Below are 18,890 nucleotides of genomic sequence, written 5' to 3' on the forward strand. Positions count from 1 at the left end.
CTAATTCTGCCTTCCATTGCCTAAATTCTGCTTCTATGACTTTCTATTGAGTTGTCTAATTCTGAAATTTTATCGTCAGTCTTTTGGATTTCAGTTTGCTGTCTCTCTGTGGATTCTTGTAGCCTGTTAAATTTGTCATTATGGTCTTGTATAACCTTCTTAAGTTCCTCTATTGCTTTGTGTGTGTGTTCCTTGGCTTGTTTTGCATTTCGCCTGATCTCCTTCCTGATCTTTTGAAAAACTCTGTATACTAATTTTTTGAATTCTACCTCTGGTAATTACAAGAAGTTATCTTCCTCTGCAAGATTTCTTGATTCTTTATTTTGGGCACTTGCTGAAGCCATCATGATCTGCCTTTTTATGTGATTTCATATTGACTGTTGTCTCTGAGTCATCAATCCTTAATTATATTTATTTATTTTATGTTTGGTTACTGTGTCCTAGCTTCTTGTTTTGTTTTGTTTCGATATGCCCAGATAGGTTGGTCATGTGAGTTAGTTTGATTATTGGTGCATTTGAAGCTCCCACATCCTGTCACTAGGTGGTTAGAACTGTTACTAGGTATGTGAGCCCAGGAGTCTGTTTAATTTTCTTGTACGCATTCAGCTCAAGTGTCCAGGTAGTCGGTCACCAAGTGTGTGGTACAGTCTAGATGGGCAGGTGTGATTGGAGTAGGCACAGGTATCTGGCTGCATTAGTGGGTCACATGCCGAGCAAGGCAGGGAGCTGATGGCTGCCCTTGAGTGTCTGTGAGGAAAGTGTGTCCCTGTTCCCTAGAGCTCATAGGTAGGTGGGTTTTGCAGCTGGACTATGGGCACCCAATGCTGTTGGGTATAAGGACTGGGAGGCACCACTTATTCTTAGATCCCTCTTGTTGGTGGATAAGTAGCATAGGTAGAGCTACCAGTCCTCAGGTCCTTGATGTGGGTAGGTAAGGACCTTGCTTAATGGGCAGAGTGGTGTCAAATGTCACAAATCTGCCACTCTACCTTATAGTTAATACAGTTGAAAATAGTCTTCAGGTATATGCCCTGTTGTACTGTGCTAATAAGAGCCTATGCTGTTGAAATGGGCCCACACAGGTCTATGCATAGGTTAAAGGCTTTCAAACTCCATGGACCCCTTATGCCTGTGCCTAGGCAAAGAGTCTGTGCCTGCCCTGAGTTCTTTGCTTAGGGGAGCTGGTAGACTATTCTTTCCTGTTTGTTAATTTTTTCCATCTCCAAAGCCAGGAGAATGGCTCAGGAAGCATGATGGACCCTACTTCCCTCCCACGGAATGAGGCAATTGCTGAAGCCAACCTGAGACAGGGGCCAGAGCATGGAGGGGGCAGGTAAATGGGAGAGAAGTTCTTCCAAAAGGGAGTGTTTTTAGATCTGTGTGGTAGGTTAGACGCATGTACTTATCTTTTGCCAATTGAGCTTTGCTGTTCACTGGTTCTGGAGGCTTGAGTAGATTCCCCACTGCTTGGTCTCCCCTCATGTGGAAAATGTGTCCTGAGCACCACTCCTTGCCTCACCACGCACTCCAGCGGATCCCAGCCTGCAGGGTGCCGGTTCCCACCAGGTCAGGTCTGGCAACTCCTTGCTGCTTCTGAATGGTCTCTCCCTCCCCCTGCTGCTCAGTCTGATCCCTCAACTTTGCCTTTTATGTTCAGGGCTTCTAGGTTGTCATATATAATTGATCCACTTGTTTTTTGTGGATCTTGTTGTAAGAGGGACAATAGGAAGCACCTGACTACTCTGCCATCTTGGCCCCACCTTTAATTTTATTTTTTAATAGACTACTTTTTAGAGCAATTTTAGGTTTATTGAAAAATTGTGCAGAAAGTGCAAGGAAGTTCCCATATGTACCTCCTCCTCCCTGCATGCAGTTTCTTCTATTAATGTTTGCATTCCTGTGGTACATTTGTTACAAATGATGAACTAATATTGATATATTATTATTAACATAAGTCCATAGTTTACATTTTTTGCTGCCATCGAGTTGGCCCTGACCCATGGCAACCCCATTCACAACAGGATAGCAGACCGTTGTGGTCCGTAGGGCTTTCACTGCTGGTTTTTGGAAATAGATAATGAGATCTTTCTTCCTAGCATGTCTTAGTCTGGAAGCACCACTGACACCTGTTCAGCATCGCAGCAATACACAAGCCTCCACTGACAGATGGATGGTAGCTGTGCTTGAGGTGCATTGGCCAGGAATTGAATCTGGGTCTCCCTCATGGAAGGCGAGAATTCTACCACTGAACCACCACTGCCCTCTTAGCTGACATTAGAGTTCATTTTTTGTGTTGTGTAGTCCTGTGGGTTTTGACATATTCTTAATATATGCGTCCACCATTACAGTATCATACAGAGTAGGTTCACTGCCCTAAAAATCTGTGCTCCACCGATTTAACCTTCCCTCTTCCCTTTTATTAGTGATAGATCTGGAAAACACATGTCTTGTTAAATTCTGTAGTGCAGATACTGTAGTTTTTGTATCCTATTTTTCTTATGATAGGAAGTTTCATTGACCACTTATACTTTCTCCTATATTTATGTAATTATATTGAAATTTTGATAAGTATTTCAGGAAAGAAAATGCTAATGGCTCCTATAATATGAAAAGATGCTCAACCTGACTCACATTGGAGGAATGCATATTAAAATTACACTAGGGTACCATTTTTAATCTATCAGATTGGGTAAGGTAAAAACATTTGTTAGCATGCAAGAGTCAGGGAGGATAGGCATTCTCAGACGTAGTTCATTGGTAAGAGTGTAAACTGGTACAATTTTTACAGAGAGCAGTTTTGCAATTTCTGCTAAAATTACCACTTGCACATATCTTTTTTGATCCAGCATTTTCATTTCCAGGATACTATACTGCTTTTTTATACTGCAGATATACTTACGTATGAGAAATGATGTATGTACAAGTTTCTTTTTGTTTTAATAATTCATTTTATTTTTGTTGTTGAGAATATACGTGGCAGAATATACATCAATTTAACAATTTCTACAGGTACAATTCAGTTACATTGATTACATTCTTTGAGTTGTGAAATCTTTCTCACCCTCCTTTCCTGAGTTGTTCCTTCCCAATTAACATAAACTCACTGCCCCTAAGTTTCCAATCTAACCTTTCAAGTTGCTGTTGTCAATTTGATCCCATATAGGTAATCTTAAAAGAGCACAATGGTCAAGGCAGACATTCTTTACTAGTTCAGCTAAATTATTATTTGGTTTTAAAAAGACTTCAGGGGATATTTTTGGTTTAAGCTTTAAGATTTAAAGATTATCTCAGGGCAGTAGTTTCAGGGGTTCATCCAGTCTCCCTGGCTCCAGAGCCCATAAGAATTTGAAATTCTGTTCTGCATTTCTTCCCTTTTCATCAATACTCTTTATAGAATCTTTGATAAAAATGTTCAGTAATGGTAGCCAAGCACCATCTAGTTCTTCCAGTCTCAGGAAAAGGAGGCAGCTGTTCAGGGAGGCAGTTAGCCACACATTGCATTTCCTCCACCAATTCTTGACTCTCAAGGTTATCTCTTTCAGCGATTATTTTTATAGTTACAAAATATTACGAACAACCTTACTGTTCCTTTATAAGGGACTTGTAGAGTATACTACGGGGCAGTAGTGGCTCAGTGGTAGAATTCTTGCCTTCCATGTGGGAGATCAGTGTTTGACTCTGGGCCAATGCACCTCATGCGCAGCTACCACCCATCTGTCAGTAGATACTCACATGTTGCTATGACGTTGAACAGGCTTCAGCAGAGCTTCCAGACTAAGACAGACTAGGAAGAAAGGCCTGGACTTCTATTTAAAAAAAATCAGCCAGTGAAAACCCTATGGATCACACAGTCTGATCTGCAACTGATCATGGGGATGGTACAGGACTGGGCAGCATTTTATTCCATTGTGCATGGGGTCTCCATGAATCAGGGGCTGACTGGAAGGGAGCTAACAACAACACAGTACATTATGGTACGTCCAAACAATGGTAGCCTTAAGAAAGAACAAGAAAGCTCTTTATGTGCTGATATGGAATGACCTCCTTATTTATGTTACAATATGTGACAGCATCTGTGGAAGATACAAGGTGCAGAACAGTGTGTAAGGTATGCTACCATGTACGGGAGAAGGACAGAAAGGATAAGTGTGCAGTTCCTTGTAAAAGTGCACAGAAGCAACTGGTAACAGTGTTGCTGGGAGTGGGGGAACTGGGTGGCTTAAAGCCAATAGCACTTCATACTTTTTGAATTTTCAATCACATGAGTGTGCTTCCTACTAAAATAATAAACTAGAAAGTAATGTGTCATAGACATATTTTCATCTACTTCATTTACTTACCGGGTTTATAGTACTTTTTAATATTACTTTAATGTTGTTGTTAGGTGCTATTGCATCAGTTCGGACTCATAGCGACCCTATGCACAACAGAACAAAACACTGTCTGGTCCTAAGCCATCCTTACAATCGTTGTTACACTTAAGCTCATTCTTGCAGCCACTGTGTCAATCCACCTCATTGAGGGTCTTCCTCTTTTCCACTGACCCTGTACTCTGCCAAGCATGATGTCCTTCTCCAGGGACTGATCCCTCCTGACAACTTGTCCAAAGTATGTAAGACACAGTCTCGCCATCCTTGCTTCTAAGGAGCATTCTGGTTGTACTTCTTCTAAGACAGATTTGTTTGTTCTTTTGGCAGTCCATGGTATATTCAATATTCTTCTCCAACGCCACAATTCAAAGGCATCAATTCTTCTTTGGTCTTCCTTATTCATTGTCGAGCTTTCACATGCATATGATGTGATTGAAAATACCATGGCTTGGGTGAGGTGCACCTTAGTCTTCAAGGTGACATCTTTGCTCTTCAACACTTTGAAGAGGTCCTTTGCAGCAGATTTACCCAATGCAATGCGTCTTTTGATTTCTTGACTGCTGCTTCCATGGCTGTTGATTGTGAATCCAAGTAAAATGAAATCCTTGGCAACTTCAATCTTTTCTCCGTTAATCACGATGTTGCTCATTGGTCCAGTTGTGAGGATTTTTGTTTTCTTTATGTTGAGGTGCAATCCATACTGAAGGCCGTGGTCTTTGACCTTCATTACTAAGTGCTTCAAGTCCTCTTCACTTTCAGCAAGCAAGGTTGTGTCATCAGCATAATGCAGGTTGTTAATGAGTCTTCCTCCAATCCTGATGTCCCATTCTTCTTTATATAGTCCAGCTTCTTGGGTTATTTGCTCAGCATACAGATTGAATAGGTATGGTGAAAGAATACAACCCGATGCACACTTTTCCTGACTTTAAACCAATCAATATCCCCTTGTTCTGTCTGAACAACTGCCTCTCGATCTATGTAAAGGTTCCTCATGAGCACAATTAAGTGTTCTGGAATTCCCATTCTTCACAATGTTATCCATAATTTTATGATCTACGCAGTCGAATGCCTTCGCATAGTCAATAAAACACAGGTAACCTTCCTTCTGGTATTCTCTGCTTTCAGCCAGGATCCATTTGACATCAGGAATGATGTCCCCGGTTCCACGTCCTCTTCTGAAACCAGCCTGAATTTCTGGCAGTTCCCTGTCAATATACTGCTATAGCCGTTTTTGAATGATCTTCAGCAAAGTTTTGCTTGCGTGTGGTATTAATGATATTGTTCTATAATTTCCACATTCGGTTGGATCACCTTTCTTGGGAATAGGCATAGATATGGATCTCTTCCAGTCAGTTGGGCAGGAAGCTGTCTTCCATATTTCTTGGAATAGACGAACGATCACTTCCAGTGCTGCATCCGTTTGTGGAAACATCTCAGTTATATTCCATCAGTTCCTGGAGCCTTGTTTTTCTCCAATGTCTTCAGAGCAGCTTGGGCTTCTTCCTTCAGTACCATTTGTTCCTAATCAGATGCTGCCTCTTGAAATGGTTGAGTATCGACTAATTCTTTTTAGTATAATGACTCTGTGTATTCCTTCCATCTTCTTTTGATGCTTCCTGCATTGTTTAGTATTTTCCCCATAGAATCCTTCACTATTGCAACTCAAGGCTTGAGTTTTTTCTTCAGTTCTTTCAGCTTGAGGAACACTGAGCGTGTTCTTCCCTTTTGGTTTTCCATCTCCAGCTCTTCGCACATGTCATTATAATAATTTAATTTGTCTTCTTGAGCCGCCCTTTGAAATCTTCTGTTCAGTTCTTTTACTTCATGAATTCTTCCTTTTGCTTTAGCTGCTCGACGTTCGAGAGCAAGTTTCAGAGTCTCCTCTGACATCCATCTTGGTCTTTTCTTTCTTTCCTGTCTTTTCAATGTCCTCCTGCTTTCTTCAAGGATGATGTCCTTGATGTCATTCCACAACTCATCTGGTCTTCGGTCACTACTGTTCAATGCATCAAATCTATTCTTGAGATGGTCTCTAAATTCAGGTGAGATATGCTCAAGGTCATATTTTGACTCTCGTGGACTTGCTCTGATTTTCTTCAGTTTCAGCTTGAACTTACATATGAGCAATTGTTGGTCTGTTCCACAGTCGGCCCCTGGCCTTGTTCTGACTGATGATATTGAGCTTTGCCATCATCTTTTTCCACAGATGTAGTCAATTTGCTTCCTGCGAGTCCCATCTGGTGACGTCCATAGTCACCATTTATATTGGTGAAAGAAGGTATTTGCAATGAAGAAGTCGTTGGTCTTGCAAAATTCTATCATTCGATCTCTGGCATTGTTTCTATCACCAAGGCCATGTTTTCCAACTACTGATTCTTCTTTTTTGTTTCCAACTTTTGCATTCCAGTCACCAGTAATTATCAATGCACCTTGATTGCATGTTCGATCAATTTGAGACTGCAGCAGCTGATAAAAATCTTCTTTTTCTTCATCTTTGTCCCTACTGCTTGGTGAGGAAATTTGAATAATAGTCGTATTAACTGGTCTTCCTTGTAGGTGTATGCATATTATCCTGTCACTGACAGCGTTGTACTTCAGAATAGGTATTGGAATGTTCTTTTTGACAATAAATGCAACACCAATCCTCTTCAAGTTGTCATTCCCGGAATAGTAGACTATATGATTGCCTAATTCAAAATGGCCAGTACTAGTCCATTTCAGCTCACTAATGCCTAGGATATTGATGTTTATGCTTTCCATTTAATTTTTGATGATTTCCAATTTTCCTAGATTCATACTTCGTACATTCCAGGTTCCGATTATTAATGGATGTTTGCAGCGGTTTCTTCTCATTTTGAGTCGTGCCATATCAGGAAATGAAGGTCCAGAAAGCTTTACTCCATCCACTTCATTAAGGTCAACTACTTTGAGGCGGCAGCTCTTTCCCAGTCATCTTTAGAATGCCTTCCAACCTGCAGGACTCATCTTCCAGCACTGTATCAGACAATGTTCCGCTGCTATTCATAAGGTTTTCACTGGCTAATGCTTTTTAGAAGTAGACTGCCTGTTCCTTCTTCCTAGTCTGTCTTAGTCTGGAAGCTCAGCTGAAATCTGTCCTCCATGGGTGACCCTGCTGGTATCTGAATACTGGTGGCATAGCTTCCAGCATCACAGCAACATGCAAGCCCCCACAGTACGACAAACTGACAGCTGTGTGGGGGATTACTTTAATATTTCCTTATTATTTACATTGTCTGGTAATTATTTGTTTGTCTTTGTCTCCTCCAAGGGAACTGTCATGGATTGAATTGTGTTCCCCAAAATATGTGTCAACTTGGTTAGCCATGATTCCCAGCATTGTGTGGTTGTCCTCCATTTTATGATTGTAATTTTATGGTGAGGAGGATTAGGGTGGGATTGTAACACCCTTACTAAGGTCATATTCCTGATCCAACGTAAAGGGAGTTTACCTGGAATTTGGCTTGCACCACGTTTTATCTTACAAGAGATAAATGGAAAAGGAAGCAAGCCAGAAGCGGGGACCTCATATTACGAAGAAAGTGTCAGGAACAGAGCACATCCTTCGGACTTGGGGTTCCTGCATGGAGAATCTCCTAGTCTGGGGGAATATTGATGACAAGAACCTTCCTCCAGAGCCAGCAGAGAAAGCCTTTCCCTGGAGCTGGCACCTTGAATTTGGACCTCTAGCCTACTAGATGGTGAGAGGATAAACTTCTGTTTGTTAAAGCCATTCACTTGTGGTGTTTCTATTGTTGCAACACTAGATGACGAAGACAGAATTGAATGGTTTATAACTGATCTTTCATTCAGTGTGTTTCAGCAAACTCTGATTAACACCCACAAGCCCTGGCACTGTGCTGAATCCAGCGGAAAAACAAATGAGGAAGTCATGCTGTGAATGTGGTCCCTGCATAGAAGGGGCTCACATTAGTGGGGGATTGTTGCTGTTGTTGTTGGGTGCTGTCAAGTCAGTTCCAACTCACAGCAGCCCTATCTATACAAGAGAGTAGAACTGCCCCATAGGGTTTCCAAGGAGCAGCTGGTGGATTTGAACTGCCGACCTTTTGGTTAGCAGCCGAACTTTTAACCACTACGCCACCAGGAATCCTTAGTCGGGGATAGAGACATAAAATAGATTATGACAATGCAGTATTAAGTGAGTAAAAGTGGAAAGGGGCACAGAGTGAAAGTACCAGAGAGGAAAGGTCATTAGCTCTGGTGAGGGAGGGCGGTGAAAGTGCAAGGGAAAACTTCACTGAAAAACTGGAGTCAAAGCAGGATTTGGAGATTCTGGGTGGTGGAAACTGGTTGTGCTGGACAACTTGCTTAAGGGTTGGTGGTTGGAATCTATCCAGCAGGAAGGCAGAAGAAGGAAGAGCCTGGCCATCTGCTTTAATAAAGATTACACCCAAGGAAATCCTATGAAGCAGTTGTACTCTGTAACACATGGGGCTACCATGAGTAGGAATCAACATTTATTTTATTTATTTAGTTGGTTAGCATGTTTGGGGTCCCTGGGTGTGCAAACAATTAAAGTGCTCTCTGCTAACTGAGACGTTGGCTGTTAGAGTCCTCCCAGAGGCACCCTGGAAGAAAAGCCTGGCAATCTACTTCCAAAAAATCAGCCACTGAAAACCCTATGGGGAAAAAAACAAAACAAAAACCAAACTCTATAGAGCACAGTTCTACTGTGACACACATAAGGTCACCATGAGTTGGAGTGGCTCCACAGCAACTGGTAACCAGGGTTTGGAAGGATGACTGGGATTTTCTGGGAGTTAGTACTGCAGAACCCCCACGTGTCTGTCAATTTGTTGTACTGTGGTGGCTTGCGTGTTGCTGGGATGCTGGAAGCTATACGCCACTGGTATTTTAAATACCAGCAGTGTACCCATGATGGACAGGTTTCAGCAGAGCTTCTGGACTAAGACAGACTAGGAAGGAGGACATGGTAGTCTACTTCTGAAAAAATCAGCCAGTGAAAACCTTATGAACAGCAGTGGAACACTGTCTGATATAGTTTCAAAACATGAGCCCCTCGGGTTAGAAGGCACTCAAAAGACGAATGGGGAAGAGCTGCCTCCTCAAACTGGAGTTGACCTTAATGATGTGGATGGAGTCAAGCTTTCTGGACCTTAATTTGCTGATGTGGCATGACTCAAAATGAGAAGAGACAGCTGCAAACATCTATTAATAATAGGACTGTGGAATGTGTGAAGTATGAATCTAGGAAAATTGGAAATTGTCAAAAATGAAATGGAATGTATAAAGATCGATATTGTAGGCATTACTGAGCTGAAATGGACTGGTGTTGGCCATTGTGAATCAGACAATCATATAGCCTACTATGCCAGGAATGACAAATTAAAGAGGAATGACTTTGGATTCATCATTAAAAAAAAAAAAAAATTTCAAGATCTATCCTGAAGTACAATGCTGTCAGTGATAGGATAATATCCATACACCTACAATGAATTAGTCCAACTATTATTCAAATTTATGCACTAATCACTAAAGCCAAAGACAAAGAAACTGAAGAGTTTTACCTACTTCTGCAGCCTGAAGTTGATCAAACTTGCAATCAGGATGCATTAATAATTACTGGTAACTGGAATGTGAAAGTTGGAAACAAAGAAGAAGAATAGTTGGAAAATACAGCTTTGGTGATAGAAATGACACCAGAGATTGCATGATAGAATTTCGCAAGACCGACAACTTCATTGTAAATACATTTTTTTTCAACAGCTTAAATGACAGCTATGCATGTGGACCTTGCCAGAGGGAACACACAGGAATCAAATCAACTACATCTGTAGAGAGAGACGATGGAGAAGCTCAATATCATCAGTCAAAACAAGACCAGGGGCCGACTGTGGAACAGTCCATCAATTGCTCATATGCAAGTTCAAGCTGAAGCCGAAGGAAATTAGAACGAGTCCACGGGAGCCAAAGTACAACCTTGAGTATATCCCACCTGAATTTAGAGACCATCTCAAGAAAAGATTTGACGCATTGAACACTAGTGACCGAAGACCAGACGAGTTGTGGAATGTCATCAAGGACATCAACAAGCATGAAAAAACAAGAGGTCATTAAAAAGACAGGAAAAAAAAAAAGACCAAAACGGATGTCAGAAAAGACTCAATCTTGCTCTCGAATGTAGAGTAGCTAAAGCAAATGGAAGAAATGATGAAGTAAAAGAGTTGAACAGAAGATTCAAAGGGCAGCTTGAGAAGACAAAGTAAAGCTTTATAATGAAATGTGCAAAGACCTGGAGTTAGAAAACCAAAAGGGAAGAACATGCTCAGCATTTCTCAAGTTGAAAAGGCTGAAGAAAAAATTCAAGCCTCAAGTTGCAATATTGAAGGATTCTACAGGGAAAATATCCAAAGAAAATGGAAGAAATGCAGAGTCACTGCACCAAAAAGAATTGGATGTTCAACCATCTCAGGAGACAGCATATGATCAAGAACCAGTGGTACCGAAGGAAGAAGTCCAGGCTGCGCTGGAGGCTTTGATGAAAAACATGGCTCCAGGAATTGACAGAATACCAATTGAGTTGTTTCAACAAACGGATGCAGCGCTGGAGGTGCTCACTTATTTATGCCAAGAAATTTGGAAGAAAGCAACCTGGCCAACTGACTGGATGAGATCCATACTTGTGCCCGTTGTAAAGAAACCCAATCCAACAGAATGTGGAAATTATGGAACAATATCATGAATATCACACACAAGTAAAATTTTGTTAGAGATTATTGAAAAATGGTTGCAGCAGTACATCAACAGGGAGCTGCCAGAAAATCAAACAGGATTTCAGAAGAGGAGGTGGAACAAGGGATATCATTGCTGATGCCAGATGGATCTTGGCTGAAACAGAGAATACAAGGAAGGTGTTTACCTGTGTTTTATTGACTATGCAAAAGCATTCTACTGTGTGGATCGTAACAAATTATGGATAACATTAAAAAGAATGGGAATTCCGGAACACTTAATTGTGCTCATGAAAACCTGTACATAGACCAAGAGGTAGTCCTTCGATCAGAACGAGCGGATACTTTGTGGTTTAAAGTCAGGAAAGGTGTGCGTCAGGGTTGTATCCTTCACCATATTTATTCAATCTGTATGCCCAGCAAATAATCTGAAAAGCTGGACTATATGAAGAAGAATTCAGCATCAGGATTGGAGGAAGACTCATATACGGCCTATGATATGCAGATGACACAAGCTTGCTTGTTGAAAGTGAAGGGGACTTGAAGTACTTACTGATGAAGATCAAAGATCATAGCCTTTAGTGTGGTTTGCACCTCCACATAAAGAAAACAAAAATTCTCACAACTGGACCAATAAGCAACATCATGATAAATGGAGAAAATATTGAAGCTGTCGAGGATTTCATTTTATTTGCATCCATAATCAATGCCCATGGAAGCAGCAGTCAAGAAATCAAATGATGCATTTCATTGGGTGAATGTGCTGCAAAAGACCTCTTTAAAGTGTTAAAAAGCGAAGACGTCATTTTAAGGGCTGATATGTGCCTGAGCCAAGTCATGGCAGTGGTTTTGGCCAAGTCATGGTGTTTTCAATCATCTTCTATGTATGCGAAAGCTGGACAGTGAATAAGGAAGACTGAAGAAGAACTGATGCTTTTGAATTATGGTGTTGGTAAAAAATAGTGCACATACCAGGGACTGCTAGAAGAATGAACAAATCTGTCTTGGAAAAAGTATGGCCAGAACACTCCTTGGAAGCAAGTATGGTGAGACTTCATCTCACATACTTTGGATGTGTTATCAGGAAGGACCAGTCCCTGGAGAAGGACATCGTGTTTGGTAAAGCAGAGGATGAGTGAAAAAGAGGGCAATCCTCAATGAGATGGACTGACACAGTGACCGCATCAACGAGATGGAGTGACACAGTGGCTGCAACAATGGGCTCAAACATAACACGATTGGGAGGATGGTGTAGAACCTGGGAGTGTTTCGTTCTGTTGTCTCTATGAGCTGGAACCGACTGACAGCACCTAACAACCACAACAGTACTGCAGATGTAAAGGCCTGGGGCAGGGGAACAACACCGGCTGCAGTTCTGGGAAACACTGGCTGCAGCCTAAAGTGCGGGGCAGGAGATGAGGATGCGTGTGGAATGAGCTGGAGGAGAGCAGGCCAGGTTGGTAAGGACTCTGAATGCCAAGGAGTTTGGATTTTTATCCTGCAATAATAGGTAGCAGAGGCTTTTAAGCTAGAAAGGAATGGGCCCCTGAGCCTGGCGTAAGGGAGGCAAGTTTTCAAAAGCTGGTCGAATTAATTCAGTGGCCTGACTGTACCTTCCACAACTGCTGCCACAGAGCAGGTCTCCTCACTCTCTTCGCTCTCCCCTGCAACCTTAAGCATGACCCTTGTGTGTGTTTTACCACCGGTACATACACACACACTCATACACATACCACAAACACTCACCCACACACCCACCCACCCACACTCACACATCCACCCACTCACACACGCCTCGCTACCCTCTGGCCCTGGCTTTGACTTCTTCCTGTCTGCTTTCTGTCCAAATCCTCACCTGCTTCCCCCTTTGGCCCTCCTCCCACCAGGATAACCTACCACACCCTCTACCCTCTACCTCTGTCAGAACCCGCGTTCTGGGACTTGGGGCTGAGCTCTGGACTGTGGAGGCGGGGTCTCGGGCCCTGGTATTTGCCACCTCCACTGCTTCGCCCTCAGAAGCCTCCAAAAGGCTTTGGGCCTTGGTCCACCGGGACCTCGCTCTGCGCCGGTTCCAATAATCTCGTGCAGCTGTGGCTGGTGGGCCAGCACCGGGAGGCGGCAGTCGGGAAGCGCCTGCGGCCGAGGCGGGGTAAGGTGAGAGAGGGCCTGGCCCCAAATCTGTCAAAACCTGGGAGGACGCGTCCTCGGTCGGCCTCCAGCTCCTCGCTGCAGAGAGCGCTCGCAGCTGGGCGCGAAGAGCGCACCGAGCCCGCGGGGTAAAGCGCTTGAGGGCGGTATGTGGCACACAGTTGGCGCTCAAAAAATGCTCCCGCAGCCCGGTCTCCTTGGTATTGAGGGGATACCCCTGCGCGCCCCTTGTTCCACAGAGCTCTGCTATCTCGAAAGTCAACGGCGCCGGGATCGGCCTGGCCATCTCCTGTCGTGTTCCTAAAAACTGGTACTCAGACCTCCGCGGTTCCTAAATCTCCGACCCTGCGTGCCCGCTTTTTCACAGGGGAAAACAAATAGGAGCCAAGAGACGGGAACCGCCTCAGTTTCCCCACCCCTTCACTTCTGCCTGGTGTTCGCCCCCAGTTCCCTTGGTTGGAATCCACTCGATGGCAATGGGTTTTTGGTTCGCCCCCAGGTCCCTTTTTCCCTTCGCCCCTCCCCCCCCGCCTCTTCTCAATTCCCATCGCCTACCCCGCTCTCTCTTCCAGACCCCCAGATCCGATGTCTGTCCTCCGACACCTCAAAGGCACATGGCCTTTGGAGAACCTCCCCTCCCTAGATTCCCAGGCTTCCTTTCCAGTTTCCGCCGGCTCCCTGAGGTCAAAAACCTGAGGGTCAGTTGCCCCTTCTCCCTCCCTTTGCCTCGATCTAACCAGGAATCGAGCGCCGGCAGTTCTACTTGCCGGCATCTTGCGTGAGTATCGGTGCTCTGACGTCCACCCAGCCCCTGACCACGAGTGACCTTCGGAACCTGAGTCACCTTCACCCTCTTAACCCGCCTCATTGCCTGCAGCCAGACCGATGTCTCCCAAATACATTCCGGCCCTTGTCATCTCCCAGCTTAAAATCCCAGATTGCTCACTCTTGTCCTCAGGACCAAATCCAAACCCCTTAACTTGACCCCCGAGACCCCATCAGGGTCTGGTCCAACTCATCTCTCCACACCTGCTCTCTGCGCTCCATCTCCAAGCCGCCGCTCGCCCTACCTTCGCCTCTGCCTGGCACCCCTACCCATTCCTTTTCCTCATTCGCACTCCGCCTGGCTAAACTCTCCCCACTTCCAGGTTTCCACTTGGGCGGCATTTCCTCCGCGAATCCTGCCCCAGGCCGGCTGGGGCCTCTGTCCGGCTGGAGGGGCGGGGAGGGCGTCTTACAGTTGTAACCGCCTGGTCAACAGCTTGTCTCCCAGCTCAGCGGTGCGCTCGCCAAGGGCGTGGCGCTGGGTCCCGTGTCCTGCACAGCGCTCCGCACAACGACCAACTTAGGGGGGGGGGAAGCTCCCATCATCCCTCCCTCCCCTGCTTCACCCTCTTCTTACCCCTGCAGGAGGAGGAATTCAAAGTGGACCTGCGGGAGTACTTGGAGCCACTGCTGTTTGTGAAACTGCGCAAAGGGCGCCCCTTCAGGACGACGCCTGGTTTTGCAACTGGATCTCGGCGCAGGGCCCCGGGGACAGCGGGGACCAGTTCAGGTTCTCTTGTTACCGTTGGGTGCAGGGCGATGGCGTCCTGAACCTGCCCGAAGGGCACTGGTGAGTGCAGAGTGGGGGTGTGGGGTGGCCTCTGGGGCTTGCGGGAAGCTGGGTGGGGGGAGGAAAAAGAGCAGGGTGCAGGGGCTGCGCAGAGAGGTGGCATGGAGGCCAGGAGGGGTGATCCCGGCAGGCACCAGCCAGAGGCGGGCTGGGGTGCAGGTGCAGGGATGGGAGAGGCTCTCAGGAGAAGCCTCGTTGCCCGCACCCTCCTCCCCGTCTCCAGGCCGCACGGTGGGTTTTCAGTGGCTGATTTTTCAGAAGTAGATTGCCAGGCCTTCCTTTTGAGGTACCTCTGGGTAGACTCGAACCTCCGACGTTTTGGTTGGCAGCCATGTGTGTTAACTGTTTATACCGTTAAGGGGAGTCATAATGAAAGAAAAGTGGAGAAACACTGGTCTAGACTTTGGGTAATCTTCAAAGAAAAGGAGAATGGTTTATTGCAATTGTCATAAAGTAATAAGTCAACGCTTTGTGGAACTAATTAGGAGACGCAAATCAGTTGGAAACTCTTGGTGTTGATGGGCCATGAACTTGGAGTCTATGCTTTCCCAATGACCAGGAAGGAGCCTTTCCTGCTTTTCAGCCCTGTTTCCTGCAGGGACCTGCCACAGCCCTCTCTGACGTCGCCCTTCCCTGCTTCTCTCCCTCTAGCTTATCGTTCCCCACCTGCAATACACCATGGAAATTAATGTCTGGGCCAGGAATGGGCTGGTCTCTGACATGGGAATTTCTGACCAGGTATGGGGAGAGGATGAGGATGATGGGGCTCCTTCTCCCTTCTGGCCTCAGGGAAGCTGATCCTGCCCATCCCTGCTCCTCAGGTGGTGAGCACAGGTGGAGGAGGCCACGTGGAGCTGCTTAAGCAAGCTGGAGCCTTTGTAACCTATAGCTCGTTTTGTACCCCTGGTGACCTGGCTGACCAGGGGCTCCTGGAAGTCAAGTCTTGCTACTATGCCCAAGATGCACTGCGGCTCTGGGAAATCACCTTTCGGTGAGGCTGGTGGGGGTGGATGGAGAAGAAGGGTGGAGAACAGAAGGTCTGTGTCTTGGGGGAGGGGAGCTAATCTGGCCATGTGGGCAAGGAGTGGAGGGCCTGGGCTCTCTGTCAGCAGCAACTTTCTCCCCTGACCCCTTGGCTGGCAGGTATGTGGAGGGCATTGTGAATCTCCATTTTAAGACAGACGTGGCTGTGAAAGAGGACCTTGAGCTGCAGACCTGGTGTCGAGAGATCACTGAAATTGGGCTGCAAGGGGCCCAGGACCGAGGTAAGATGAGTGCCTGACTGGAGGCCTCAGACGCTTTTCCTTGGAACCTCCCCGGAATCCTCTCTACTTCTGTGGAATCTTCCAGAAGCATTTCCAACCCCCATGAAAACTCCCAAAGGCTTTCCTAGAATCTTTACCCTCTCAGCTAGAGATCGGTCCCATCCCATTCACCCAGAACCCCTTTAGGTCCTAGATGCCAGTGGTTGCTAGTAGATGTTCAACAACTGACTCTCCGTAAAAAAAGCCCTGATTTGTAGCATTTTTTCATTTCCGTGGTGTAAATATTCCCCCATGGTGGATTTCAAGCTACGAATGTGAAGTCAACCAGTATGCTAAATTCCTGAGAATTTGACAAAGTCTGCTGTCATGAACCAGAATGAGCCAGCTCCAGCACACCACTGAGGGGGAGGGGCATGTCCCCATCTTACTCCCTTGTCAATTCCCACAATAGTTACAGAGAGTTCTTGGTCCGCCTTCTCACTCCTCCTTTCCCCCCCTCTCTGCCTTGTCTTTCTGAGCTCTGCTTCTATTCCTGGCCTCAAAGCTTCTAACTCTCCTCACCCCTTGCAGGCTTTCCCATCTCCTTACAGTCCCGTGACCAGCTTTGCCACTTTGTCACTATGTGCATCTTTACCTGCACTGACCAGCACTCCTCCATCCATCTGGACCAGGTACTTACCATAGGGTGGCAGCTGAGAATCTGAGGCCTGGAGAGGGGGAGGGGATTGTATGCAGGTCCGCTGAGGGGTTTTCATGCTTAGTACACCTTGACTCTAGACATCTGACCCCTTCTTAGCTGGATTGGTACTCTTGGATCCCCAATGCACCTTGCAGGATGCGGCTGCCCCCACCCACCACCAAGGATGCAATGCTGAAGACGGTGACGGCAACACTGCCCAACTTTTACCAGGATTCTCTCCAGATGTCCATCACTTGGCAACTGGGTAGAAGCCAGCCTATTATGGTGAGAGCCAGATGCCTGGGCTCCTGAGCAGAGAGCTACTGTGGAAGATATGGTACCCCAAGCTGGGGGTCATCGGGCTCTCAGCTGCCTTTTTCTCTCCATCCCAGGTGGCTGTGGGCCAGCACAAGGAGGAGAATTTCTCAGGTCCTGAGTACAAGGCTGTGCTGGAAACCTTTAGGGAGGAGCTGGCTATCTTGGACAAGGAAATTGAGATCCAGAATGCAAAACTGGACATGCCCTATGGGTACCTGCGGCCCAGTCTGGTGGAAAACAGTGTGGCCATATGAGTGCCCTGAGCCTTGGTTGTTTCAGTCCCACCCTCCCCAACCCCTGTCCTCTTCCCAATCCTACCCTCCCTAAAGAGTTACCTTGTCGTTTGCCCCCACGTGCAATTTTTACTCTGGATGCACCTCCCAGGGACCTCTGTCCCTCTTCCTTGCTCCCTCTCTTCCTACTTTCTTTCCTCCATTTCCTCCTCCCTCATCATTCAGATCTCCCACAGGAGGAAAAAAAAAAAATCCAAAACCAAACCAGTTGCCATCTAGTTGATTCTGACTGTGCTCCATAGGGTTTTCAAGGCTGTGACTTTTTAGAAGCAAATCACCAGGCCTTTCTTCTGAGGCACCTCTGGGTGCATTTGAAGTGCCAGCCTTTTGGTTAGTAGTCTAGTGTTTAAGCTTTTGGTGCCTCCTGGGGACTCATGTTTCAAGAATAGAATAGGGTATGATAATATATGTTATTCCACACTTTTTATGAATCAAATATTTTAAGCTTAAATCAAGTTTAACAACAAAATGGTATTTTAGACAGAATGATAGAAAAAGAACTTAGACTAAACTATCCTAAATAAAACATTGGCAAACAGAATATAACACATCAAAAAAAACTTCTTTTTTAACTGGACAGGATTTACCACATACCCTGAAGCCAGACGTGACACAAAGCTAACCATTAAGATGGAGAATCTCAATGTCATGGATTGAATTGTGTCTCCCCAAAATATCTGTCACCTTGGCCAGGCCATGATTCCTAGTATTGTGTGGTTGTCCTCCATTTTGTGATCTGACATAATTGTCTTGTGTTACAAGTCCTAATCTCCGCCTGTGGTTGATGAGGCAAATTACCCACTGCTGTTGAGTTGATTCTGACTCCTGGCAACCCTATAGAACAGAGTAGAACCGCCCCATAGGGTTCCCAGTGTTGTAAATCTTTATGGAAGCAGACTGCCACATCTTTCTCCCAAGGAATGGCTGGTGGGTTTGAACGATCAACCTTTTGGTTAGCAGCCGAGCACTTTTACCACTGTGCCACCAGGGCTCCGGACAAGATTATGGACTCAGGTGGGATACAACACCCATAATCAGGTCACAGCCCTGATCTGATATCAGAGGAGTTTCCCTGGGGTGTGGCCTGCATCACCTTTCATCTTACAAGAGATAAAAGAAGAGAGAAGCAAGCCTAGAGAGGGACCTCCTACTGTTCCTGAATACAATGGGTTTGCTGCTTGCACTCTTGTTGAATAATAAGAGTCAAGTGGATTTAAAGCAAGGTACAATTTATTACTTGCAGCAAGTAAGGACACAGGGAGACCACCCTCAAAGCACTGTCTCCCTGAACAAAGTGCTGGAGGAAGTTTTACACTATGCAGGAAAAGGGAAGTTATACATACTCACTAGATTTCTAAGAAGTGTGATGCAGATTCAAAAAGGGCCAGGTTAACACTTGGCATGGAAGTGGCTGACAGACCCTTTGCTTCTGAAATGGGCTCGGTCAGTGCTCAGTGATGTATGTCCAATG

At 45.5% G+C, this 18,890-nt stretch overlaps 1 protein-coding gene across 1 annotated transcript; it reads left to right on the forward strand.

Annotated features, from left to right (window-relative positions):
* The first annotated feature begins 1,253 nt into the window (after positions 1-1,253).
* Positions 1,254-17,397, forward strand: LOC104845446 (polyunsaturated fatty acid lipoxygenase ALOX15-like). The gene is given in 11 exon segments (XM_064270352.1): positions 1,254-1,333; positions 12,988-13,255; positions 14,660-14,729; positions 14,732-14,864; positions 14,927-15,095; positions 15,516-15,602; positions 15,686-15,855; positions 16,008-16,129; positions 16,700-16,800; positions 16,926-17,093; positions 17,201-17,397. Coding segments are annotated over 11 exon segments (1,548 nt in total). The 3' UTR covers positions 17,381-17,397.
* Positions 17,398-18,890: the final 1,493 nt, after the last annotated feature.

Source organism: Loxodonta africana, chromosome 18, assembly GCF_030014295.1.
Source record: "Loxodonta africana isolate mLoxAfr1 chromosome 18, mLoxAfr1.hap2, whole genome shotgun sequence".
NCBI lineage: Eukaryota > Metazoa > Chordata > Mammalia > Proboscidea > Elephantidae > Loxodonta > Loxodonta africana.